Here is a 20,603-nt window from a genome sequence, read left to right as displayed (position 1 = left end):
TTATATTCTTATTCTTATTATTTTCACTTAAATTTAAATCCATCAGACCGTTGACTTTTGTGGTATTTATTTTCACAGGACTAGTTTCTATGGCGGATGTGTCAGGTCTGGCAGAAGTGTGTTTTAATGGGCGTATCACTAAAGAAGCACTGAGAAGTGATCCTCACTTTTTAAGACATTTGTCTTTTCAAGAGATATTAGGCGCGATATTAGGTTTTTCTACACATTTTTCTGATTAGTTTCTCTTTCCATATCCTTGATTTTAGAGTCACTAGGTTTTCTAGGTGTTTTTGGACGCCATAGTTTTGAAGCCTGCAAACAACCCGCCGTCCGTAGTTTTTTTTTTTTTAAAGTTAGCAGCAGCCATGTCGGGTGTTGTGCGAGGCCCCGCTGGGAACAATGATTGCCGAATTTACGTGGGGAATCTCCCGCCGGATATTCGCACCAAAGATGTGGAGGACGTGTTCTACAAGTACGGAACGATCCGAGATATCGACCTAAAGAACCGCAGAGGAGGTCCGCCGTTCGCCTTCATCGAGTTCGAAGACCCGAGGTGAGGCGCTAGCAGCAGCTAGCCGACCGAGCCGTAACCAATGCCATTGTGTTGTCAACGCGTTGATCCTGGGATCCGGCTATTTCCTGGACGTGCATTGTTCTCTTTACCAAACGTGGTTTCGCCTTCATGTGTTTTCACTTGTTCCTAAATTCACAAAGTATACACGGCAGTCCTGTCGCACCACATACTATACTCTGTTATAAATGTTGTTGAAATCGTAACACTTTTCCATACATCTACAGCCTCTCCTAATGCACATCCATACATTTAATTGCGCCATTTTGGCGGCAGTGTAATTTCTGCGCAGCCTCGTGTCAATTTCTTATATTGAATTTCATTATGTGATTTGCGGGTCTCCAACGTGGATTAAGAGACATTAACATGGCGACGACCCGTCCCAAGTATTTAGCATGCAATGCTGTCGGCATCAACGCTCTCAATGGGTTTCATGATATGTTCCTGTTTTCTAATAACAGGGACGCCGACGACGCGGTCTACGGACGTGATGGGTACGACTACGACGGCTACAGACTGCGGGTGGAGTTCCCACGGAGCGGCAGAGGCTCCAGAGGCGGGTATGGGGGCATCGGTGGAGCACCCAGGGGGAGATATGGACCTCCATCCAGGCGCTCAGAGTACCGGGTCGTTGTGTCAGGTAAATGAGCAATACGCTTTGTTGCTTATTGTCTCTTTACTCAGTAAAACACCATGTTAAGGCTTGAATAAAGTACCATTGTGACATTCTGTAACTGGTATATTAAGACCTCCCAGTGGAAAAATACGATTTTGATGAAGTAATCTTTAGTTGGGATACTATTTACAAAAGTGCTATAGTTCAAAATCCAATATAGGTATCTCACATTTTAAAAAACATAGGAAAACTAGCAAGTATAACACAGTAAGTATAATTTCTGAAAGTTTTTTTCTGTGTAAATCAATAATGCACATGGTATTGGACATCCTCATTTCCAAAAATTGTCCCTCAATACTTGAAAGTGTAAAATTAAGAGAAATACAATTTTTTTTTGCTTGTCTTGTAGCTAGTATTAAATGCCAAAAGTGCTGCTATCCAATAAATAACATTGATTTCATGGTGTTATAGTAAGATAAAGCAAAACTTAAATGCATGCAGAGGCAAACGTTTTAAATTAAGCTTTTAAAAACACTTTTTGTTCTGTGTGTTAAGTAAAACCTACTAATTTAATAATTCTTACATATATACAGTGAAATAATTAAAACGGTCAAATAAACCCTAAAGCTGAGTTTATGGTCAGAAATAAAGCCTCAACTTTTTTTTCTGACTTGAAACTACATGATTCTGACTAACACTGAATGCATCACAGGAGCCATGAAAGAGTCCTTTATCTCTCTGCTGGGAGTTGATATGTAGAAGCGATTAAAGTGATTTATGTTGTATATCTATTAGGGCTGTAGTGATACAGTAATCTTACGATACGATACACGATATTCTGTCCACGATACAATACTTATTGCGATATTCATCAGACGATACAATTCAATACACTTTTGCGATTTTCTGAAAGATTTTAGAGGGACAGAGTGATTTTGGTGACTGTTATAGAGTTGGATTGAATTAATTTAACTGAAAACTGATTAAAAGCTCCAACTACACAATTCCTGGCTCTGGTTGGACATGGACACAGACTTAAAGTCGACAGCTGGACAAAAAGAATCAAAGAAGTGGTGAGAAAACATGTTTCTTTTAATTGAAACAGTACAAACTGTAGCTTACATGGATTTATAAAGTAAATAAAGTGCACCAAGTACCCTGCTCTGAATAGTTTGACACCTTTTTAACCTTGACACTTAACATCTGAAGGTATCACTCTAAGCCTGATGACCTAATTACTCTCCCGGCGAAGCAAGCAGTGAGTGAGCAAGGTGACAGTTGGATGTTGCAATACTTGCGGATGAATATCGATTTTTTTTAGGAAAGAAAATATCGATGTATATCGCGATATCGATATTATCCTACAGCCCTAATATCTATGAAAATTGTACATATTGAGTTAATAGAGAGCAGTAACATAATATGAGATCATTTATTTATTTTAAATATTGATTTGGCTTCAATAGTGAAAACGTGTTTCTTTGTAAGGTTAAGGTCTGGTCCAATACCTTAGCTAGACTAAGTCACAAGAATTCAAACATTGTTTTTGGGAGATTTTGCATTTTCTTTTATCACAAATGTAAGCTGGACTCTATGTCAAACAATGTGCATGCGTGGGGTTTTTCCAACTTTCTGCCACAGTCCATAAATGTGACTGTTGGGAGAATTTTCTCCCCAGGTTTCCGTTGGGTATGAGTGTGTGCATGGTTGGTCCTGTGTGTCTCTGGCCTTTAAATGTGAGGCTCAAAATAATCTGTCGCAATTAGTGCTTCAAGTCTAGATGCATGTTGGCGACGGCTGCATAATTTACTGCAGATTTGTCATCCTCACTACATCAGCGTGTGCAGTATCAAATAGAGCAGCTTTACTGTAATAAATATGATGACCTGTAACTGCACTGTCACTCACTGCGTCATATGAAAAGGAGACTTTCTCTGTAGTAGGGCTGTTGTAAATGAATATTTTAGTAATCGGATCAAGTAATCGGATAAAAAAATTTGATATAATAAAATATTGGTAAATCTGGCATAACACCAGTGTTACTACCAGATATGAACGTCAGTCCAATTTTTCATATTTGAGCATCCCTAACGGTTACTTTTTTGTAGTTTAGAAAATTAACCTGTAGCAACAATGGCTCTCTTTCTAAGTTAACCAGAAGAAAAGTTATACAAAGTTATTTGTGTTGACGGAGTATTAGGACCAGGCTATGACAAGTTTTGTTTAATTACAAGAAAAAAGTCATGTTGACAGAATAAAGACACAATTTTACCAGAAGAAAATCTTGAAATTATGTTCAGACGTAAATTTTCTTTGTTTTATGTTGTTCATGTTGTAGTTCATAAAATTTACTGCTGCATGTTCCTGCTACTTTGACTATATTATAGTAGCAGTAGCACCACTTGGTGTGGTGGGGAAAAACAATCCAGATTTTCCAAAAAATTCAATCTTCAAAAACCAAAAATTAGTTTTTGATCATTGAACAGGCACCTTGTCTAGGTGCACTAGCCTCTCAAAAATATGTTTTATCACAATAAAAATATTCCAGTCTTCACTGTTGTACCTTTTCTAAGTTGGACCCTTGCGTGTCGTCCTTGTGTCCAGGTCTTCCTCAGAGCGGCAGCTGGCAGGACCTGAAGGACCACATGCGCGAGGCGGGCGACGTGTGCTACGCCGACGTTTACAGGGACGGAACCGGAGTTGTAGAGTTTGTGCGCAAAGAGGACATGACCTATGCCGTCCGAAAGCTGGACAACACCAAATTCCGCTCCCATGAGGTATGTGTACGGGGTTTTGATGATCTGTCATGGATATTGATGATTCTTTGCCGCGTCGCGGTGAGTATTGTAACGAAGTGTTCCTTTAGTCGCACGCCGACACCCAGCCCTTATCGTTGCCCGTCTGTAACTTCGGCCAGAGGCAGGAATGTTGCCTTTTCAATGTCAAGTTCTCTTGTGTCCGCCAGGGAGAGACTGCTTACATTCGTGTGAAATTAGACGGTCCCCGCAGCCCGAGTTACGGACGATCACGCTCCCGCAGCCGTGGCAGCAGAAGCCGGAGCCGCAGTCGCAGCGCCAGCCGCAGCCGCAGCAATTCCCGAGGCCGTGGCCGAGGATCTCCCCGCTACTCGCCCCGTCACAGCCGCTCTCGTTCCCGCTCTTAAACCTTTGCCGCCATCAATGGTTTATTTTTTTGTTTTGTTTNCGATAGGTTGACAAAGGTGTCGTTCCTCTGGCGGGAACATGCGGGGAAACCACCACGCAAGGTCAGACCAGCTCATCTTTATGGATCGGCTCTATTTTTTTATTTATTTATTTTTTTTTTTAGGATTTGCAGCTCAGCTTTAAACCTTTCTCTGCAGGTCTGGATGGTTTGGCGGAGCGCTGTGCGCAGTATAAAAAGGATGGAGCTGTGTTTGCAAAGTGGCGTTGCGTGCTCAAAATCAGTGACTCCAATCCATCAAAACTGGCAATCACAGAAAATGCAAATGTTCTTGCGCGCTGCTCGAGCATCTGCCAGCAGGTTAGAGGGATTGGTAGTATGCACGTCATTTATGGGCTGATACACCTGTGTAGATTGATTGAGAATCTTTGATGTTTTGGGTAGAATGGCATTGTGCCCGTCATTGAGCCAGAGATTTTACCTGATGGTGATCACGACCTGAAACGGTGCCAGTACGTCACAGAGAAGGTGAGGTTTTTGTATTTTTAATGCCAGGAAGTCCGGGGACACTTAAAAAGACTTAAATGTATGTATCCAAAATTAAAGTTTGAAATTAACTTAAAAAAATGGCAAGTTGGTCTTAAACACATCATATATACAGTAGGTCTTAAATTTTGTTGTGGCAGGACCACATAATCTGGTACATTCTATAGAGAATATATATTTATAACAAAAATATTGTTCTTTTATATATGCCAAAACGTGAATGGAGAAAACCCTCCTGTGGTCTTAGTGCAATGCTTAGGAGGAGCGTGGCAAATGTCACAGTCTGACAATGGAAAGAGGCAGCGTGTCAGACCATCAGCTCCCGAAACCACACAAAAAAAACTCATAAAGTGCATGCCATGGTGTTCATTGTGACCCGACAGACCACACACAAGGTCAAAAGCTTTTTTCCTCAGACAGCTGAAGCGTTAAAAGAGCCCCAGGAATGCTGGGAAAAAAAAGAACTTGGACTTGGAATTATTTAAGACTTTAGCAAAAAAAAAAAACAAAAAAAAAAACATTCAGGTCAAACCTTTTGTGTGCTGCAGGTCCTGGCTGCAGTGTACAAAGCCATGTCAGACCACCATGTCTATCTGGAAGGCTCTCTGCTCAAACCCAACATGGTCACTCCTGGACACAGCTGCCCCACCAAGTACAGCCCAGAGGAGGTGGCAATGGCATCTGTCACCGCCATGCGCCGCACCGTTCCCCCGGCCGTACCGGGTCAGTCACACCACACCCACTGCCGACCAGAAACACTCAGACTCTTTTGAAAACACGCCATTGTACCCCTGGTTTTATGTAAAATCCCCGTTTGCAAAGAACTGTATTTACCTAACAGAAAGACACCAAACGCTGATGGTTTACTCCCTGCAGGGATTTGCTTCCTGTCTGGAGGTCAGAGTGAAGAAGAGGCCTCTGTCCACCTGAACGCCATCAACAACTGCCCTCTGGCCAAGCCCTGGGTCCTGACGTTCTCGTTCGGCCGGGCCCTGCAGGCGTCGGCCCTTAGAGCCTGGAGAGGACACAAGGAGAACGAAAAAACAGCCACGGAGCAGTTTGTTAAGCGAGCAGAGGTACTTTTTCCTGATATGTACTGCACATAAAAACAACTATGATGCCAGGTTTAAGTTGCTGCCTTTTTTTGTGTCGAGTTTATTTATTTTATTCCTCTCAGGTGAACAGTTTGGCATGTCAGGGGAAATACAGCGGCGGTGATAACTACGGCGAAGCCGGCCATCGCATCTTCGGCTCCTGCCATGCTTACTGAACAAAGACATAATTTTTAAGCTTTATGTTTTATTTATTATGCTATATCCCCAGTCAATAGTACAGTAGAGACTTAGACTAGATGAAATAGGCGATGTGTGAATATGTTGAATGAAAACAGCTGACTGTTTTATTGGGATGTTTAATGAAGACAATCAGGAATGTAATCAGGACTTCTCATGTCTGAAGGAAATGTCTACTTCCTCTGCATAATGTGTGTGTAAAGTAATGCAGTGCTCAAACAGTCAATTCTTTAATCCTATGAGAATATTGACCTGATAGCACGGACTACAGTTTACATCAAATGGTGTCAGTTGCTAATTATGTGATCAAACGGATGAATCTCTTCATCCCCTTGTCTGAAAATCTCTATTGCTTCTCTGAGTTGAATGAACCTGCTTTGCTTAGCGTTTAGCACTGGTTGTTCAGAGGTAAAAACAATAACGCCTGGCATTAGCTTTGAGCTAACGAGCCCCTGCGCTCCCTGCTGACCTCTGAATGCATCAGGCTCTCAGTCATAGGAATATGACTCTGTACAATAAACATCAAATGCAATAAAAATGCTTGTCGGTTGAAGTCTGATTTGTTTATGGAATGGCACGTTTTTTGTTGTGAAAGAATAACTCGGTATAATAAGAACGTATTAAACAGGATAGTATGAGATTTAAATAAATTACATTTGTGACATAAATTACATTTGTGAACAGGGGCAGTACTAACCTGTTTGGTGCCCTGAGCAAACAACACACTCAGTCCCCCCCTGCAGGATTTGGGGGTGTCTAACTTAAGGAGAGAAGCAATTAAGGCAGTGAGATAATTTACCACAGTGTCATCAGAGTAAGGTAATACTGGTTATAACAGCATTAGTAATATATATTGGCCCAAATGTTCAGATAGGTGCATCCCTATTTTATCAGCAATAAAATCAATAAAAATAGGCCAATGCAACAGCAGACTAACACCACTTTCCCAACTTAATATGAAGTGATTAGTGGGCACTTATTCTGACATAGTAAGCAGCTAATGATTAACAAAGAAATGGGCCTACATATACTTCCAGTTTGTGAAATATTCAGAATAGGAATCCAAGCAACACTTCTTCTTGTAAATGTCTATTTAACATAGTCTACATGACATCACAAGATCACTGTCATTGGTATGTAAAGCAATTACTAATTTAAAACTAAACTACAATATACTATATATAAATAAATTCAAGTATATACTTATACTTTTACTTATTATATAGACTTAGTTTGATCATAAAGTTTCTCATTTAACATTTTGAAAAAAAAAATATTTTTAGTATATTTATAAATAATGCCGTTTTAATTACCTGTTTTGACTATACACTAAAATACAATTTCTGCAAAATATATTTTAATTCCGATTAAACAGTGAAGAATCCTGGCTAAATTCCTACTGGTACGGAGGAGTTTTCAGTTTGTGACAATCTTTCTTGCTGCCTGTTTGCATAACTGATCATTTGGGAGTGAGCGCCCTCTTGTGTTGAACAGGTGGAACCACAGCACTTCAGATGTGAAGTGGATTATGTGTAAATAGAGAATCTTTAAAACACAGTTAAACATTCATGATATCTTTATCCTATGTGTAAAAACACAGGAAAACAACATTTGTTAAAAGTAAAGTCACTTTTGTTAAAAGTAAAACCACCTTACTGCATCTTCTCAAGTTTGTGGAATCAGAGTTTATTGAGTTGTAAGCAGAAATGAGTTGAAAGCAACTCGAAAAGCTCAGAAAACATCAAGTTATATAAGCCATATGTTATATACTGCTAAACAGACCAGACACCTGTGGTTGTCATGTTTGAATTTAATTTAAAGAGTAAGTAGTTGTTGCATATTAAAACATGACACTACGCATTTTTGTAAAATAAATAAATTGGTACTAAATTGTCTGGACATACTAAAGAAAGAAAACATAAAAGGTTTTCAACTTTTCTCTCCAGCTTACTTGTAAAAGTTAAGATGTGTTTTTGGAAAAACACCTGAAATAAATATAATCAGACCAAAAAAAAAAAAAAGAAGCTTGAATTTACTATCTACTGAACAAATGAGGCAGAAAGGACAATCCTGTCTGATCCCTTTCAGCTTCACCCTTTGTTATCTTCTGAGATGGGTTACTATAATTACTATAGAAATCAAATGTTGTAAAACAAGTTGTATTAAATTAAGGACGTAAAAATTATGATAACATAAAAGTAAGGTCAGTAATGATGTGGTGGTTGAAGAACTACCTAACTAGCTAATTTGGGGACTTCGTATTGAACGTGGTCTGTAGGTAAGACTATATTGTTTTTCACTATTTTGTGTTAATTGTTGAATTACACTTAGTAGCTTTAATTTGTTTTGCCTTAAACAACAATAATAAAAAACATATTTAAAATATATTATTATCAATGTCAAATGCTTTCTGCAAATCTATAACATTTCCTAACACTTTCTTCTTGTCTAAACAATTTGTGATTTCTTTGGTTAACTCCATCAATGCAATTGCTGTTGACCTGTTTGCCCTAAAGCCTTATTGACTATCTATTAACAGATTCTGCTGGCCTATAAATGAAGGTCAACAACAGTATTTAATAGTTTTTTTCTAAACCCATATTATCCAAGTGTAGTATGGGTTACAGTAACATTTAGGTTCCCTTTGGGAGAAGGAAAGTATTTTTGAATTAAATTGAATGTCAAAATGCCCACAATTTTTTCTATAGTTACAGTATTTTAAAGTTTTTGAAAATCTTTCATCATTTTTCTGCTACATCACATAAAATCTGGGAAATAAAATACATCACAGTCTGCGGTAATAGTATGAAAACCTGTGAAAAAATTCAGAGAGTAAGAATGCTTGTGAGAGGTGCTGTAAGTACTGTAGAATCATCCAAGACTTCATATTTCATAAATTAGATAAATTTTTTATGACCTTTTTTATGCATTGCACACAATAAGCCAGTGACGAATTAATTATCTTTATAATTAATTATATTCTTATTCTTATTATTTTCACTTAAATTTAAATCCATCAGACCGTTGACTTTTGTGGTATTTATTTTCACAGGACTAGTTTCTATGGCGGATGTGTCAGGTCTGGCAGAAGTGTGTTTTAATGGGCGTATCACTAAAGAAGCACTGAGAAGTGATCCTCACTTTTTAAGACATTTGTCTTTTCAAGAGATATTAGGCGCGATATTAGGTTTTTCTACACATTTTTCTGATTAGTTTCTCTTTCCATATCCTTGATTTTAGAGTCACTAGGTTTTCTAGGTGTTTTTGGACGCCATAGTTTTGAAGCCTGCAAACAACCCGCCGTCCGTAGTTTTTTTTTTTTTAAAGTTAGCAGCAGCCATGTCGGGTGTTGTGCGAGGCCCCGCTGGGAACAATGATTGCCGAATTTACGTGGGGAATCTCCCGCCGGATATTCGCACCAAAGATGTGGAGGACGTGTTCTACAAGTACGGAACGATCCGAGATATCGACCTAAAGAACCGCAGAGGAGGTCCGCCGTTCGCCTTCATCGAGTTCGAAGACCCGAGGTGAGGCGCTAGCAGCAGCTAGCCGACCGAGCCGTAACCAATGCCATTGTGTTGTCAACGCGTTGATCCTGGGATCCGGCTATTTCCTGGACGTGCATTGTTCTCTTTACCAAACGTGGTTTCGCCTTCATGTGTTTTCACTTGTTCCTAAATTCACAAAGTATACACGGCAGTCCTGTCGCACCACATACTATACTCTGTTATAAATGTTGTTGAAATCGTAACACTTTTCCATACATCTACAGCCTCTCCTAATGCACATCCATACATTTAATTGCGCCATTTTGGCGGCAGTGTAATTTCTGCGCAGCCTCGTGTCAATTTCTTATATTGAATTTCATTATGTGATTTGCGGGTCTCCAACGTGGATTAAGAGACATTAACATGGCGACGACCCGTCCCAAGTATTTAGCATGCAATGCTGTCGGCATCAACGCTCTCAATGGGTTTCATGATATGTTCCTGTTTTCTAATAACAGGGACGCCGACGACGCGGTCTACGGACGTGATGGGTACGACTACGACGGCTACAGACTGCGGGTGGAGTTCCCACGGAGCGGCAGAGGCTCCAGAGGCGGGTATGGGGGCATCGGTGGAGCACCCAGGGGGAGATATGGACCTCCATCCAGGCGCTCAGAGTACCGGGTCGTTGTGTCAGGTAAATGAGCAATACGCTTTGTTGCTTATTGTCTCTTTACTCAGTAAAACACCATGTTAAGGCTTGAATAAAGTACCATTGTGACATTCTGTAACTGGTATATTAAGACCTCCCAGTGGAAAAATACGATTTTGATGAAGTAATCTTTAGTTGGGATACTATTTACAAAAGTGCTATAGTTCAAAATCCAATATAGGTATCTCACATTTTAAAAAACATAGGAAAACTAGCAAGTATAACACAGTAAGTATAATTTCTGAAAGTTTTTTTCTGTGTAAATCAATAATGCACATGGTATTGGACATCCTCATTTCCAAAAATTGTCCCTCAATACTTGAAAGTGTAAAATTAAGAGAAATACAATTTTTTTTTGCTTGTCTTGTAGCTAGTATTAAATGCCAAAAGTGCTGCTATCCAATAAATAACATTGATTTCATGGTGTTATAGTAAGATAAAGCAAAACTTAAATGCATGCAGAGGCAAACGTTTTAAATTAAGCTTTTAAAAACACTTTTTGTTCTGTGTGTTAAGTAAAACCTACTAATTTAATAATTCTTACATATATACAGTGAAATAATTAAAACGGTCAAATAAACCCTAAAGCTGAGTTTATGGTCAGAAATAAAGCCTCAACTTTTTTTTCTGACTTGAAACTACATGATTCTGACTAACACTGAATGCATCACAGGAGCCATGAAAGAGTCCTTTATCTCTCTGCTGGGAGTTGATATGTAGAAGCGATTAAAGTGATTTATGTTGTATATCTATTAGGGCTGTAGTGATACAGTAATCTTACGATACGATACACGATATTCTGTCCACGATACAATACTTATTGCGATATTCATCAGACGATACAATTCAATACACTTTTGCGATTTTCTGAAAGATTTTAGAGGGACAGAGTGATTTTGGTGACTGTTATAGAGTTGGATTGAATTAATTTAACTGAAAACTGATTAAAAGCTCCAACTACACAATTCCTGGCTCTGGTTGGACATGGACACAGACTTAAAGTCGACAGCTGGACAAAAAGAATCAAAGAAGTGGTGAGAAAACATGTTTCTTTTAATTGAAACAGTACAAACTGTAGCTTACATGGATTTATAAAGTAAATAAAGTGCACCAAGTACCCTGCTCTGAATAGTTTGACACCTTTTTAACCTTGACACTTAACATCTGAAGGTATCACTCTAAGCCTGATGACCTAATTACTCTCCCGGCGAAGCAAGCAGTGAGTGAGCAAGGTGACAGTTGGATGTTGCAATACTTGCGGATGAATATCGATTTTTTTTAGGAAAGAAAATATCGATGTATATCGCGATATCGATATTATCCTACAGCCCTAATATCTATGAAAATTGTACATATTGAGTTAATAGAGAGCAGTAACATAATATGAGATCATTTATTTATTTTAAATATTGATTTGGCTTCAATAGTGAAAACGTGTTTCTTTGTAAGGTTAAGGTCTGGTCCAATACCTTAGCTAGACTAAGTCACAAGAATTCAAACATTGTTTTTGGGAGATTTTGCATTTTCTTTTATCACAAATGTAAGCTGGACTCTATGTCAAACAATGTGCATGCGTGGGGTTTTTCCAACTTTCTGCCACAGTCCATAAATGTGACTGTTGGGAGAATTTTCTCCCCAGGTTTCCGTTGGGTATGAGTGTGTGCATGGTTGGTCCTGTGTGTCTCTGGCCTTTAAATGTGAGGCTCAAAATAATCTGTCGCAATTAGTGCTTCAAGTCTAGATGCATGTTGGCGACGGCTGCATAATTTACTGCAGATTTGTCATCCTCACTACATCAGCGTGTGCAGTATCAAATAGAGCAGCTTTACTGTAATAAATATGATGACCTGTAACTGCACTGTCACTCACTGCGTCATATGAAAAGGAGACTTTCTCTGTAGTAGGGCTGTTGTAAATGAATATTTTAGTAATCGGATCAAGTAATCGGATAAAAAAATTTTATATAATAAAATATTGGTAAATCTGGCATAACACCAGTGTTACTACCAGATATGAACGTCAGTCCAATTTTTCATATTTGAGCATCCCTAACGGTTACTTTTTTGTAGTTTAGAAAATTAACCTGTAGCAACAATGGCTCTCTTTCTAAGTTAACCAGAAGAAAAGTTATACAAAGTTATTTGTGTTGACGGAGTATTAGGACCAGGCTATGACAAGTTTTGTTTAATTACAAGAAAAAAGTCATGTTGACAGAATAAAGACACAATTTTACCAGAAGAAAATCTTGAAATTATGTTCAGACGTAATTTTTCTTTGTTTTATGTTGTTCATGTTGTAGTTCATAAAATTTACTGCTGCATGTTCCTGCTACTTTGACTATATTATAGTAGCAGTAGCACCACTTGGTGTGGTGGGGAAAAACAATCCAGATTTTCCAAAAAATTCAATCTTCAAAAACCAAAAATTAGTTTTTGATCATTGAACAGGCACCTTGTCTAGGTGCACTAGCCTCTCAAAAATATGTTTTATCACAATAAAAATATTCCAGTCTTCACTGTTGTACCTTTTCTAAGTTGGACCCTTGCGTGTCGTCCTTGTGTCCAGGTCTTCCTCAGAGCGGCAGCTGGCAGGACCTGAAGGACCACATGCGCGAGGCGGGCGACGTGTGCTACGCCGACGTTTACAGGGACGGAACCGGAGTTGTAGAGTTTGTGCGCAAAGAGGACATGACCTATGCCGTCCGAAAGCTGGACAACACCAAATTCCGCTCCCATGAGGTATGTGTACGGGGTTTTGATGATCTGTCATGGATATTGATGATTCTTTGCCGCGTCGCGGTGAGTATTGTAACGAAGTGTTCCTTTAGTCGCACGCCGACACCCAGCCCTTATCGTTGCCCGTCTGTAACTTCGGCCAGAGGCAGGAATGTTGCCTTTTCAATGTCAAGTTCTCTTGTGTCCGCCAGGGAGAGACTGCTTACATTCGTGTGAAATTAGACGGTCCCCGCAGCCCGAGTTACGGACGATCACGCTCCCGCAGCCGTGGCAGCAGAAGCCGGAGCCGCAGTCGCAGCGCCAGCCGCAGCCGCAGCAATTCCCGAGGCCGTGGCCGAGGATCTCCCCGCTACTCGCCCCGTCACAGCCGCTCTCGTTCCCGCTCTTAAACCTTTGCCGCCATCAATGGTTTATTTTTTTGTTTTGTTTTGTTTTCCTCCCCTCCCTCCTCCACCTTCTGATGTATTCCCTCCTGTTTTTTACCTCTAAGTTTCTCCAGATGTCAGCTATTGATTTTTAAATTTTTTTTGCATTTCTTGTCCTGGTGTCCTTGTGGATGATCTTGGTGTGTATGTGTACCCTCCTCTCTCTCTCTCCTCTCTCTCTCTGCTTTTCCTCCTTTCGTTTTCTCCTTCTCTCCCCTTCTTTACGTCATCTCAGATTTTGAACATTACAAGATGTGCTGTGGTGAAACTTCAAAAATGTTGAGTTGTGACAGCCGCACTCAATGTTTTTGGAAGTGTTAATCTGAATTTTTTTTTGTTTTTTAAAAATTTTACTAGCTTCTCTTTGGATAAATGTGGGGTGGGCTGTATTTTTTTTAAATTTTTTTTTGAAGCCCGATACTTAACTGTATTTTACCCTTGTGTCTTCCTTTAGACATCTGAGGAGAAGGATTAAAGTGATTTGGAATAAAACCATTGTGGAGCACATTTCATTTGTATGGTCAGGATACAAATAGGACATCTAGGAGGAGGATAGGACATCTAGGACCAATCAGGTCGAGGCAATGGTATGCTTCATATTCCATAAACTGAACATTTTGACAGGTTGCCATGTTATGCATGTTATTTAACAAAGATATGTGTTACTGTACTTTGTTAAGACAGTCTGTAACATGCTACTCTGGTTTCTGACAGAATAAGCAGTCCTAAATCAAGTGTTGCGATGTAAGTGTAATCCTTGCTGTCAAATGTAAAGAAAAAAAACAAACAAAAACTGCTTTGTATTAAAAGCGTCCCAGTTTTGAGCATCCTCATTGGTTAAAAAAATGCTTTGAAGTCAGGAATTTTGAAAGTTTTTTTTTTTTCTTTAGTCTTTTTGAGTGTTCAGTGGAAAAAAAAAAAAGGCCCAAAACTCTTGACATTTTATTCTAACGGTCTGCCTCTGATTTTCTTCCTGGTATTTCAAGGTTTTGATTGGAGGAGTGGCTCAATGGATCCCAATCCTTGGAGCTGGATGAGTGGATCGATTAGGGAAGGGATAGGCAAGGATGGATGCTCGGGAACGGGAGCAGAGTTTCCAGGATTCAAATTTATCAGAACAAAAATAATGGGAGTCCCAGAGCACCTTTTTTTTTTTTTTTTTTTTTTCCCCTTTTTGGTTTAGGCCCCAATGGCTTTAATATAGAAGAAAACGAAACAGAGGACCAGGAAGTTGGATCAAAGGATGGAGTCGTAGATGTCCGGTATGAGGGAATTTAAAAAAAAATATGGGGAGGTTGGGAGAGGGTTAAAATCTGGGAAAAGTTTGTAATTTTTTTGCTTTGCATAATCTTTCTTTTAGCATTTTCAATAAACACACTTTCAAACATATTTATGGAGTTTGTTTTTATTTGCAGTTTGGTCAAATGTGCATCAAAAAGCTAATTTTCAAATTGGAGCTGTTTTGATTTCTCTAACTTGTTTAACTTTGGAAAACAGCCATTTGTGTAAAATTTAATTTGTAGATTTTTGTTTTCCTCAACACACTAATGATTCAATTTCTTAATTTTTTGACATCCAATTGTCACAATAAAAAAAGTGATGACTATTGTTTGCTGCACCTTGCTGATCTAATATCTGTCTTGTGAAGCTTCTAGATTTGAGATGAACGTAAACTGATGCAGTATTTTTTTTTCTAAAGTTAATGAGTTGTGATCTGCTAAAATTCAGTCTCAAAGCCCAGACAATCAGAAACGGCATCTTTCAGTGATTCTAAATGACTGGTTGAAGTAAATGCATAAAACTCAACCTTAAACAATAAGTGAAGGTTTTTTTGTTTTTTGTTTTTTGTTTTTTTCTTGACGTAATGCTAAAGATAGCCTATACTGTGTTCCTGGAGTGTTTTAAAACTTTACATTGAGGTTTGGTGGCTTAATTAAAATACAGAAACACATGTTGAGGGGAGCTGTAACTACTGCCAGTAAACCTCTGGGTATCAATCTGCCTAATAAACTTTATTGTTAAAACCACTATATGTACAGGACAAATAACTGAAAAGATAATTTCCTTAAGTCTCTGGTGCAAACAGCAGTTCACAAAATATATGTAGAAAAAACACCACCTCTTAAAGATATAAATGTAGTAAATAATATATAAATAAATAATGTAACAATTGAGAAGCATTCTATACAGACAGATCTTCCAATATTAGTGAGTTTTTGAATGACTAGACATTTGCAATGCAAGTTCAGTTTGCCCAATGAACAGACTTAGCTGATTAAAAGTTATATTTTCTTTTTTTAACTACTACTCCCAGGTAAGAGTCATTACTTCCCAGCCCTCTCAAAAATAAACCAAAACAGTAATTTTTTTTAGCAAACGCAATTCATTTCCTATGCATTAAAGCAACATATTGAAATACTTTATCAGGCCAGAACTGTAAAACATCTCATTTAGTTATGAAGTTTTTCCCTGAATTTTGATGACGTATTACTGAAGAATTGTATTCTTACCCTGACACATTCATGTGTGAAAGTTTTATTCTGCTGGTGACATACCTTTGCTAATTTCAAAATAAAAAACAGGATGTCAATCACAGCCCTACTGACATGACTGTAAGAAATTAATCGCATTATAGATTAAAATGAGCTCGATAATCTACATTTAAGTGATACGGAATGTTTATTTATGGTTTCTGTTTTGTTGTTCTCAATTCCGTTTCATTTGTCGTTTTTTGTTGTGCCTTATTTTTGGGCTATTTTAACATATCTTCCAGTTCCAGCGGTAAGTGTTCTACAAAATTAAAGTGTATTGGTTTTTGAGGGCGAACTTCCATTATTATGCAATTACCAATACACTGCTTTAAAATAGGGTCGAAAACAAAACAATTATTATTGTCTCTGGGACAATGTATCGTCCAGCAAAAATGTTTTTTGGTTATCGTGACAGGCCGACGTTTTCAAAGAGCCCCAGCTGTGACTCTGCTGTAAAGCCAAACGATACCTTCCAGCAAGCGGAGGTCCAATTTCCACTTTATCCTCCAGTCGGTGGCGTATGCTGTGAATGATGCATTGTGGGATGAAATAAGATGCCGGCAGAGAGGAGCTGGAGAAAAACGCTCGCGCCGCGCGAGGAGGCAGCGCCGCAGCCAATGGCAGGGCGCGGCATGCAGCAGAGAGGGGCGGGGATGGGGGAGAGCCGCCGCGGACAGCAGCACAGCGCAGAGCCAACCTACCTTCATGCTTATTGTGTAAATCTTTAAAAAGCAATTAGCCGCAGCATCATCTTAACCTTCCTTCACCGGCTCGTTTAAAATCCACATTTCTGAACGGAGGACCCTCCTTCCACCTCACAGGCGCAGGAAAAGGTGAGTTGCACCGCCCTGATCTAGAAGATTCATTCACTCTCAAGGTTTGGCATATTTAGGATTCTTGTTGTGATGATGTGCTTTTTTTTTTTTTAACTGTACGCGTTCATGCATGCTTGAGGGCTTATTCTAAAAAGACTTGAACTGGTTTATTTTCTAAACAGTCTGCTACGCTGGGGTAAAAAAAGACACATTTTCATAATTGTTGCAGTTCTGATGCAAATGCATTTATAGGAAAGTAATTTAACTCTTCCTGTATCAAGTTTCACTGTAAATTTCTGCAAAACTAAACATCCTGTTTGGTTAAAAAACAACAACAAACAAACAACAACAAAAAAAAAAACCCTAAACAAACAAAACAAAAAAACCTCCAGAAGCCCCAAGTAGAAAATCGAAACGAAGCGATCAGCTGGAAAAGCCGCTGTGCAGAATGGCTTTTACGTTCTGCGTGTGACTGGAGAAATTGCGATGATCTGGCTGGCCTACAAGCCATCTTCAAGCCCTCATCCCCACCACGTGCAGTGACATTATTATTATTATTATTATTATATTTTATATTTCTGTTTCCCTCCTCAGCACGCAGCCTGAACCATGACCGACAGGAAAGCGGTTATCAAGAACGCGGACATGTCCGAGGACATGCAGCAGGACGCCGTGGACTGTGCCACCCAGGCCATGGAGAAGTACAACATAGAGAAGGACATTGCTGCCTACATCAAGAAGGTGAGCCAGGATGGAACCAGGCGTGTTTTACATTCATTGGAGTTATCAGAAGTGTTTCCGTACAACCTGGAAATGAATACTAAGAACTTGGGAATTTTTTTTCCATATTTTTTATTTTTTACAATCTGCCATGTTGAATGTCTCCAATATTCCAATCGCAAAAGTTTAAACCTGTCCTCATTGGGCAAAAAAGGTAGAACTCCCCAAAGGGATGGTCCAATTTGGACATAATTTGGTCCACATTCAGATGAGCAGAGTATTTAGCTGATTCAATTTGCAAAGCGGTGGCTGAAGAGTAGAGTAAGCACTGGAGGGGATAAGTGTTGGCATCGAGCTTAGCGCTAGTGTGCTATCAGGCGGTTGCTGGAGCATCTAGCAATCGGTGAGTCAAATAAGTGAGTGAAAGTCTTCAGACACTAGCGTACTAGCTGCGATTCCATTTCAAACATCTGTAAAATTTGTCAATTTTCCCCTAGTGACGAAAAAACTGCACAATTTCACAGTTGAATTTCCGTTGAATTAAAAAAAAGCAATAAGAATCACATGTAAATAAGTTTGTTCCACTTCCTGTCATTTTCCTTCCACTTCTTATTGTCTTCCTTCCACTTCCTGTCGTCTTCTTCGTCATTTCTGCCAGTAGTGTAGATGTGGTGTGGTACGAAAAAAATGTTTCCATCGCAGTTTTGCTGAAATACGCTAATTCTGATATGACTGGAAAAACCATCTCATCTTAGCACAAAAACCTTTCATCAAATTTGTGTTTCTCCAAAACTGTGTTTCCATTGAGTAAATTTATTTTTGTAATTCCAATTTGCGCAATTATACAGCCAATGGAAGCGCAGCTATTAATCCAGCTGGCAGAATTACCAGGCGCAGGTCGGTTTAGTAACCTCGTGTGGGAAACAAAATAGTTTTATGTCTAACAAGAATATATCACATGAGCTCAACCTTTTAGTATTCCTTGTTGGTGTCCTGCTTTTCATAGAACAACACTGGGAGCAACGTGCAGCAACAGGTAGAGGAGTAACCGTGTTGCACAGTGCGCTGGTAGAACCTCTGGTCGTCAAAGAAACATTGCATTCTTCCATCTGTAACCCTTCAAACTCTTGGTATACTTAATGACTTTTCATGCTTAAGTTTCCATTGAGTAGCAATTTGAGTATGTGGGATGTGTATAGATGGCAATGGGTACATCAGCACACACAAAACTTTGACAAGTCCACTCTCTGTTCAGGATAGCTGCATGATTTAATGATCTATTCAGACAGACCTAAATTTTGATCGCTATCAAATTTTGAGCAAGTGCTGTCTTAATTTGATCTGTCTCAGGCAGCCTGTGTGTCTGCTGACCTTCATCACCGTCTTGTCTGTCGAATGCTCTGCTGTAAGCATGTAGCAGTAATGCGCCGTTCCTTATGCCTGACATTTTGGCCCTCTCAATATTCAATTATGATTGTCTGCGTGGGTGCTAAGTTATGTTCAGACTATTCCTTCTGGGAGCTTAACTTTTTTTTTTTTTTCCACTTTTTGAGTTTTATGGTAAAGTTAGGAAAACAGTGGAAAGTGGACAAAAAATCCCAATGTTAAAAGAAAATCATAGTGAAATCTTTTTGAAAACAGCAACAGCAACAACGAGTTAACTGGAAGGAATGTAAGCTTGAGTTTAGCTGTAATTGAGAGAAATGCCATATCATTTTTATGTCTGCTCATACTTTTGTATGTAAAGCGCACACAAAAGTGTTTTGTTTTTGTTTTTACACTGCAAAGGTCTGCAACCTTTGCACTTAAAGTGAATTTAGCTAAAGGGATTTGTTTAGAATATTAAAATGTCCTTGACTCTTTACAGATGGAATCAATTTTATCTCGACTTGAAGTGGGTGGTGGGGGGGGAGTATTTAGCCCTTTAAAAGACTGCTCTTGTTTTCTTGTTTCAGATCAAACAGAGTTTTATATTAGATTAAAAACAAACTGTCACTGGAAAATGCTGCTTCAAATAATAACTTTATATAATCTTTTCGTTTAATTTTACTTTTCATAGCTGCCTGGCCTGTAAAATCCGCTACAAAAATGACTCCAAAAGTGCATCGACTGCTCATCCAGGAGGTCAGAAATGAATCCAGAGCAACATTTATATCACTATAGGCCTCACTCTTAGTTAAAGTCAAAGTTCAGGAAAGTAGAGTATTACATCTGGGATAAAAATATCTGGTGAAAGCTGGATGAAATACTTCAATGGCGTTCAGTCAAAGTCTAAATTTACATGCAGTGTGTGTCTGTGCTGGAAAAAACTCACCGCCATTTATCAAAAATGGTTGTTGCCATCAGAAGTGGCAGATTGAAGGAGCAATTACTTTTTCACATAGGGCCAGGTTTGTTTCCTTTGCTTATTTTTTAACCTTTATAAATAAAATAATCCTTTTAAAGTCGCGTTTCGTTTTTCCTGTAAAGTTTCTCTGATGTAAATACAAAATTTTAAGCATTACAAAAAAGAGATATCTATAAGCAGCTAAATACTTATTCTAAATATTAAATTAGTTCATTGACTACCTGAGAAACAACTTACCATTCAGAAAAACTTTATCCGCATCATCGGTGGCTATGCTAACTAGTCTTAGCTAAGTTGTGTGAGTAAAGGGGGGTGAGTACGAATGATTGACAACACTAAGACCCTCCTCCTGACTCTGATTGGTTGTTTCTGACTGAGTGGCATATTTTTTATGATACTGTCGCATAATGATCATAATGAACATAATGATCATTTAAACAAATGTGTGTGTGTGTGTGTGTATATATATATATATATATATATATATATATATATATATATATATATATATATATAGCAATTTATTTAACAAAAGTTACATGCTTCAGCTTTAATGCAAAATATTGTCAAAAAAAGAAGGTTCCTTCCTCCAATTTAATGCAATCTTGTGTGTGTGTGTGTGTGTGTGTGTGTGTGTGTGTGT

At 38.7% G+C, this 20,603-nt stretch overlaps 4 protein-coding genes and 1 long non-coding RNA gene across 7 annotated transcripts in view; all 5 read left to right on the top strand.

Annotated features, from left to right (window-relative positions):
• The first annotated feature begins 137 nt into the window (after window positions 1–137).
• On the top strand, window positions 138–13,591 carry LOC106947525 (serine/arginine-rich splicing factor 1). Of its 2 annotated transcripts, XM_015032586.1 has the most exons (5): window positions 143–553; window positions 1,033–1,211; window positions 3,792–3,964; window positions 4,153–4,375; window positions 13,537–13,591. In XM_015032586.1, exons 1-4 carry the CDS (start codon window positions 366–368, stop codon window positions 4,348–4,350), a joined length of 738 nt encoding a protein of 245 aa, XP_014888072.1. In that variant the 5' UTR covers window positions 143–365; the 3' UTR covers window positions 4,351–4,375; window positions 13,537–13,591. The 2 variants fall into 2 exon arrangements, with proteins under 2 accessions (XP_014888071.1, XP_014888072.1); XM_015032585.1 differs by lacking the exon at window positions 13,537–13,591 and having other exon boundaries at window positions 138–553; window positions 3,792–4,267.
• LOC106947526 (fructose-bisphosphate aldolase C-like) lies at window positions 4,398–6,740 on the top strand (the record flags this gene model as incomplete). Its single annotated transcript, XM_015032587.1, has 6 exons — window positions 4,398–4,452; window positions 4,549–4,709; window positions 4,794–4,877; window positions 5,444–5,618; window positions 5,772–5,971; window positions 6,073–6,740. Coding segments are annotated over 6 exons (768 nt in total), but the record flags the coding sequence as incomplete, so codon positions are not given.
• On the top strand, window positions 9,297–13,569 carry LOC106947524 (serine/arginine-rich splicing factor 1). 2 transcript variants are annotated; one of them, XM_015032583.1, is made up of 4 exons: window positions 9,303–9,714; window positions 10,194–10,372; window positions 12,953–13,125; window positions 13,314–13,569. In XM_015032583.1, the coding sequence occupies exons 1-4, from the start codon at window positions 9,527–9,529 to the stop codon at window positions 13,509–13,511; spliced, it is 738 nt and encodes a 245-aa protein (XP_014888069.1). In that variant the 5' UTR covers window positions 9,303–9,526; the 3' UTR covers window positions 13,512–13,569. The 2 variants fall into 2 exon arrangements, with proteins under 2 accessions (XP_014888068.1, XP_014888069.1); XM_015032582.1 differs by having other exon boundaries at window positions 9,297–9,714; window positions 12,953–13,430.
• Window positions 13,592–13,630: 39 nt separating the features above from the next.
• On the top strand, window positions 13,631–14,936 carry LOC106947527 (uncharacterized). The gene is made up of 2 exons (XR_001425004.1): window positions 13,631–14,134; window positions 14,534–14,936. It is a non-coding gene; the product is annotated as an uncharacterized LOC106947527 (long non-coding RNA).
• A 1,786-nt stretch (window positions 14,937–16,722) lies between these two features.
• The window catches only part of dynll2a (dynein, light chain, LC8-type 2a), a 7,860-nt gene continuing 3,979 nt past the window's right edge, over window positions 16,723–20,603 (top strand). The window contains exons 1-2 of the mRNA XM_015032581.1: window positions 16,723–16,911; window positions 17,488–17,634. Of these exons, the coding sequence (XP_014888067.1) occupies window positions 17,503–17,634 (132 nt within the window). The 5' untranslated portion in view covers window positions 16,723–16,911; window positions 17,488–17,502. The remainder of the gene's footprint in view (window positions 16,912–17,487; window positions 17,635–20,603) is intronic.

Source organism: Poecilia latipinna, unplaced genomic scaffold, assembly GCF_001443285.1.
Source record: "Poecilia latipinna isolate Pla-1442-1.1 unplaced genomic scaffold, P_latipinna-1.0 Scaffold246, whole genome shotgun sequence".
Classification (NCBI taxonomy): Eukaryota; Metazoa; Chordata; class Actinopteri; order Cyprinodontiformes; family Poeciliidae; genus Poecilia; species Poecilia latipinna.
Note: the sequence above shows the minus strand (reverse complement) of the source record. Positions and strands in the feature narration are given on the sequence as shown.

Coding starts and splice junctions, on each gene's coding strand:
- LOC106947525 (XM_015032585.1), top strand. CDS start 366: ATGTCGGGTGTTGTGCGAGGCCCCGCTGGGAACAATGATTGCCGAATT. Junction 554..1,032: donor ATCGAGTTCGAAGACCCGAG/GTGAGGCGCTAG, acceptor TTCTAATAACAG/GGACGCCGACGACGCGGTCT. Junction 1,212..3,791: donor GTACCGGGTCGTTGTGTCAG/GTAAATGAGCAA, acceptor CCTTGTGTCCAG/GTCTTCCTCAGAGCGGCAGC.
- LOC106947524 (XM_015032582.1), top strand. CDS start 9,527: ATGTCGGGTGTTGTGCGAGGCCCCGCTGGGAACAATGATTGCCGAATT. Junction 9,715..10,193: donor ATCGAGTTCGAAGACCCGAG/GTGAGGCGCTAG, acceptor TTCTAATAACAG/GGACGCCGACGACGCGGTCT. Junction 10,373..12,952: donor GTACCGGGTCGTTGTGTCAG/GTAAATGAGCAA, acceptor CCTTGTGTCCAG/GTCTTCCTCAGAGCGGCAGC.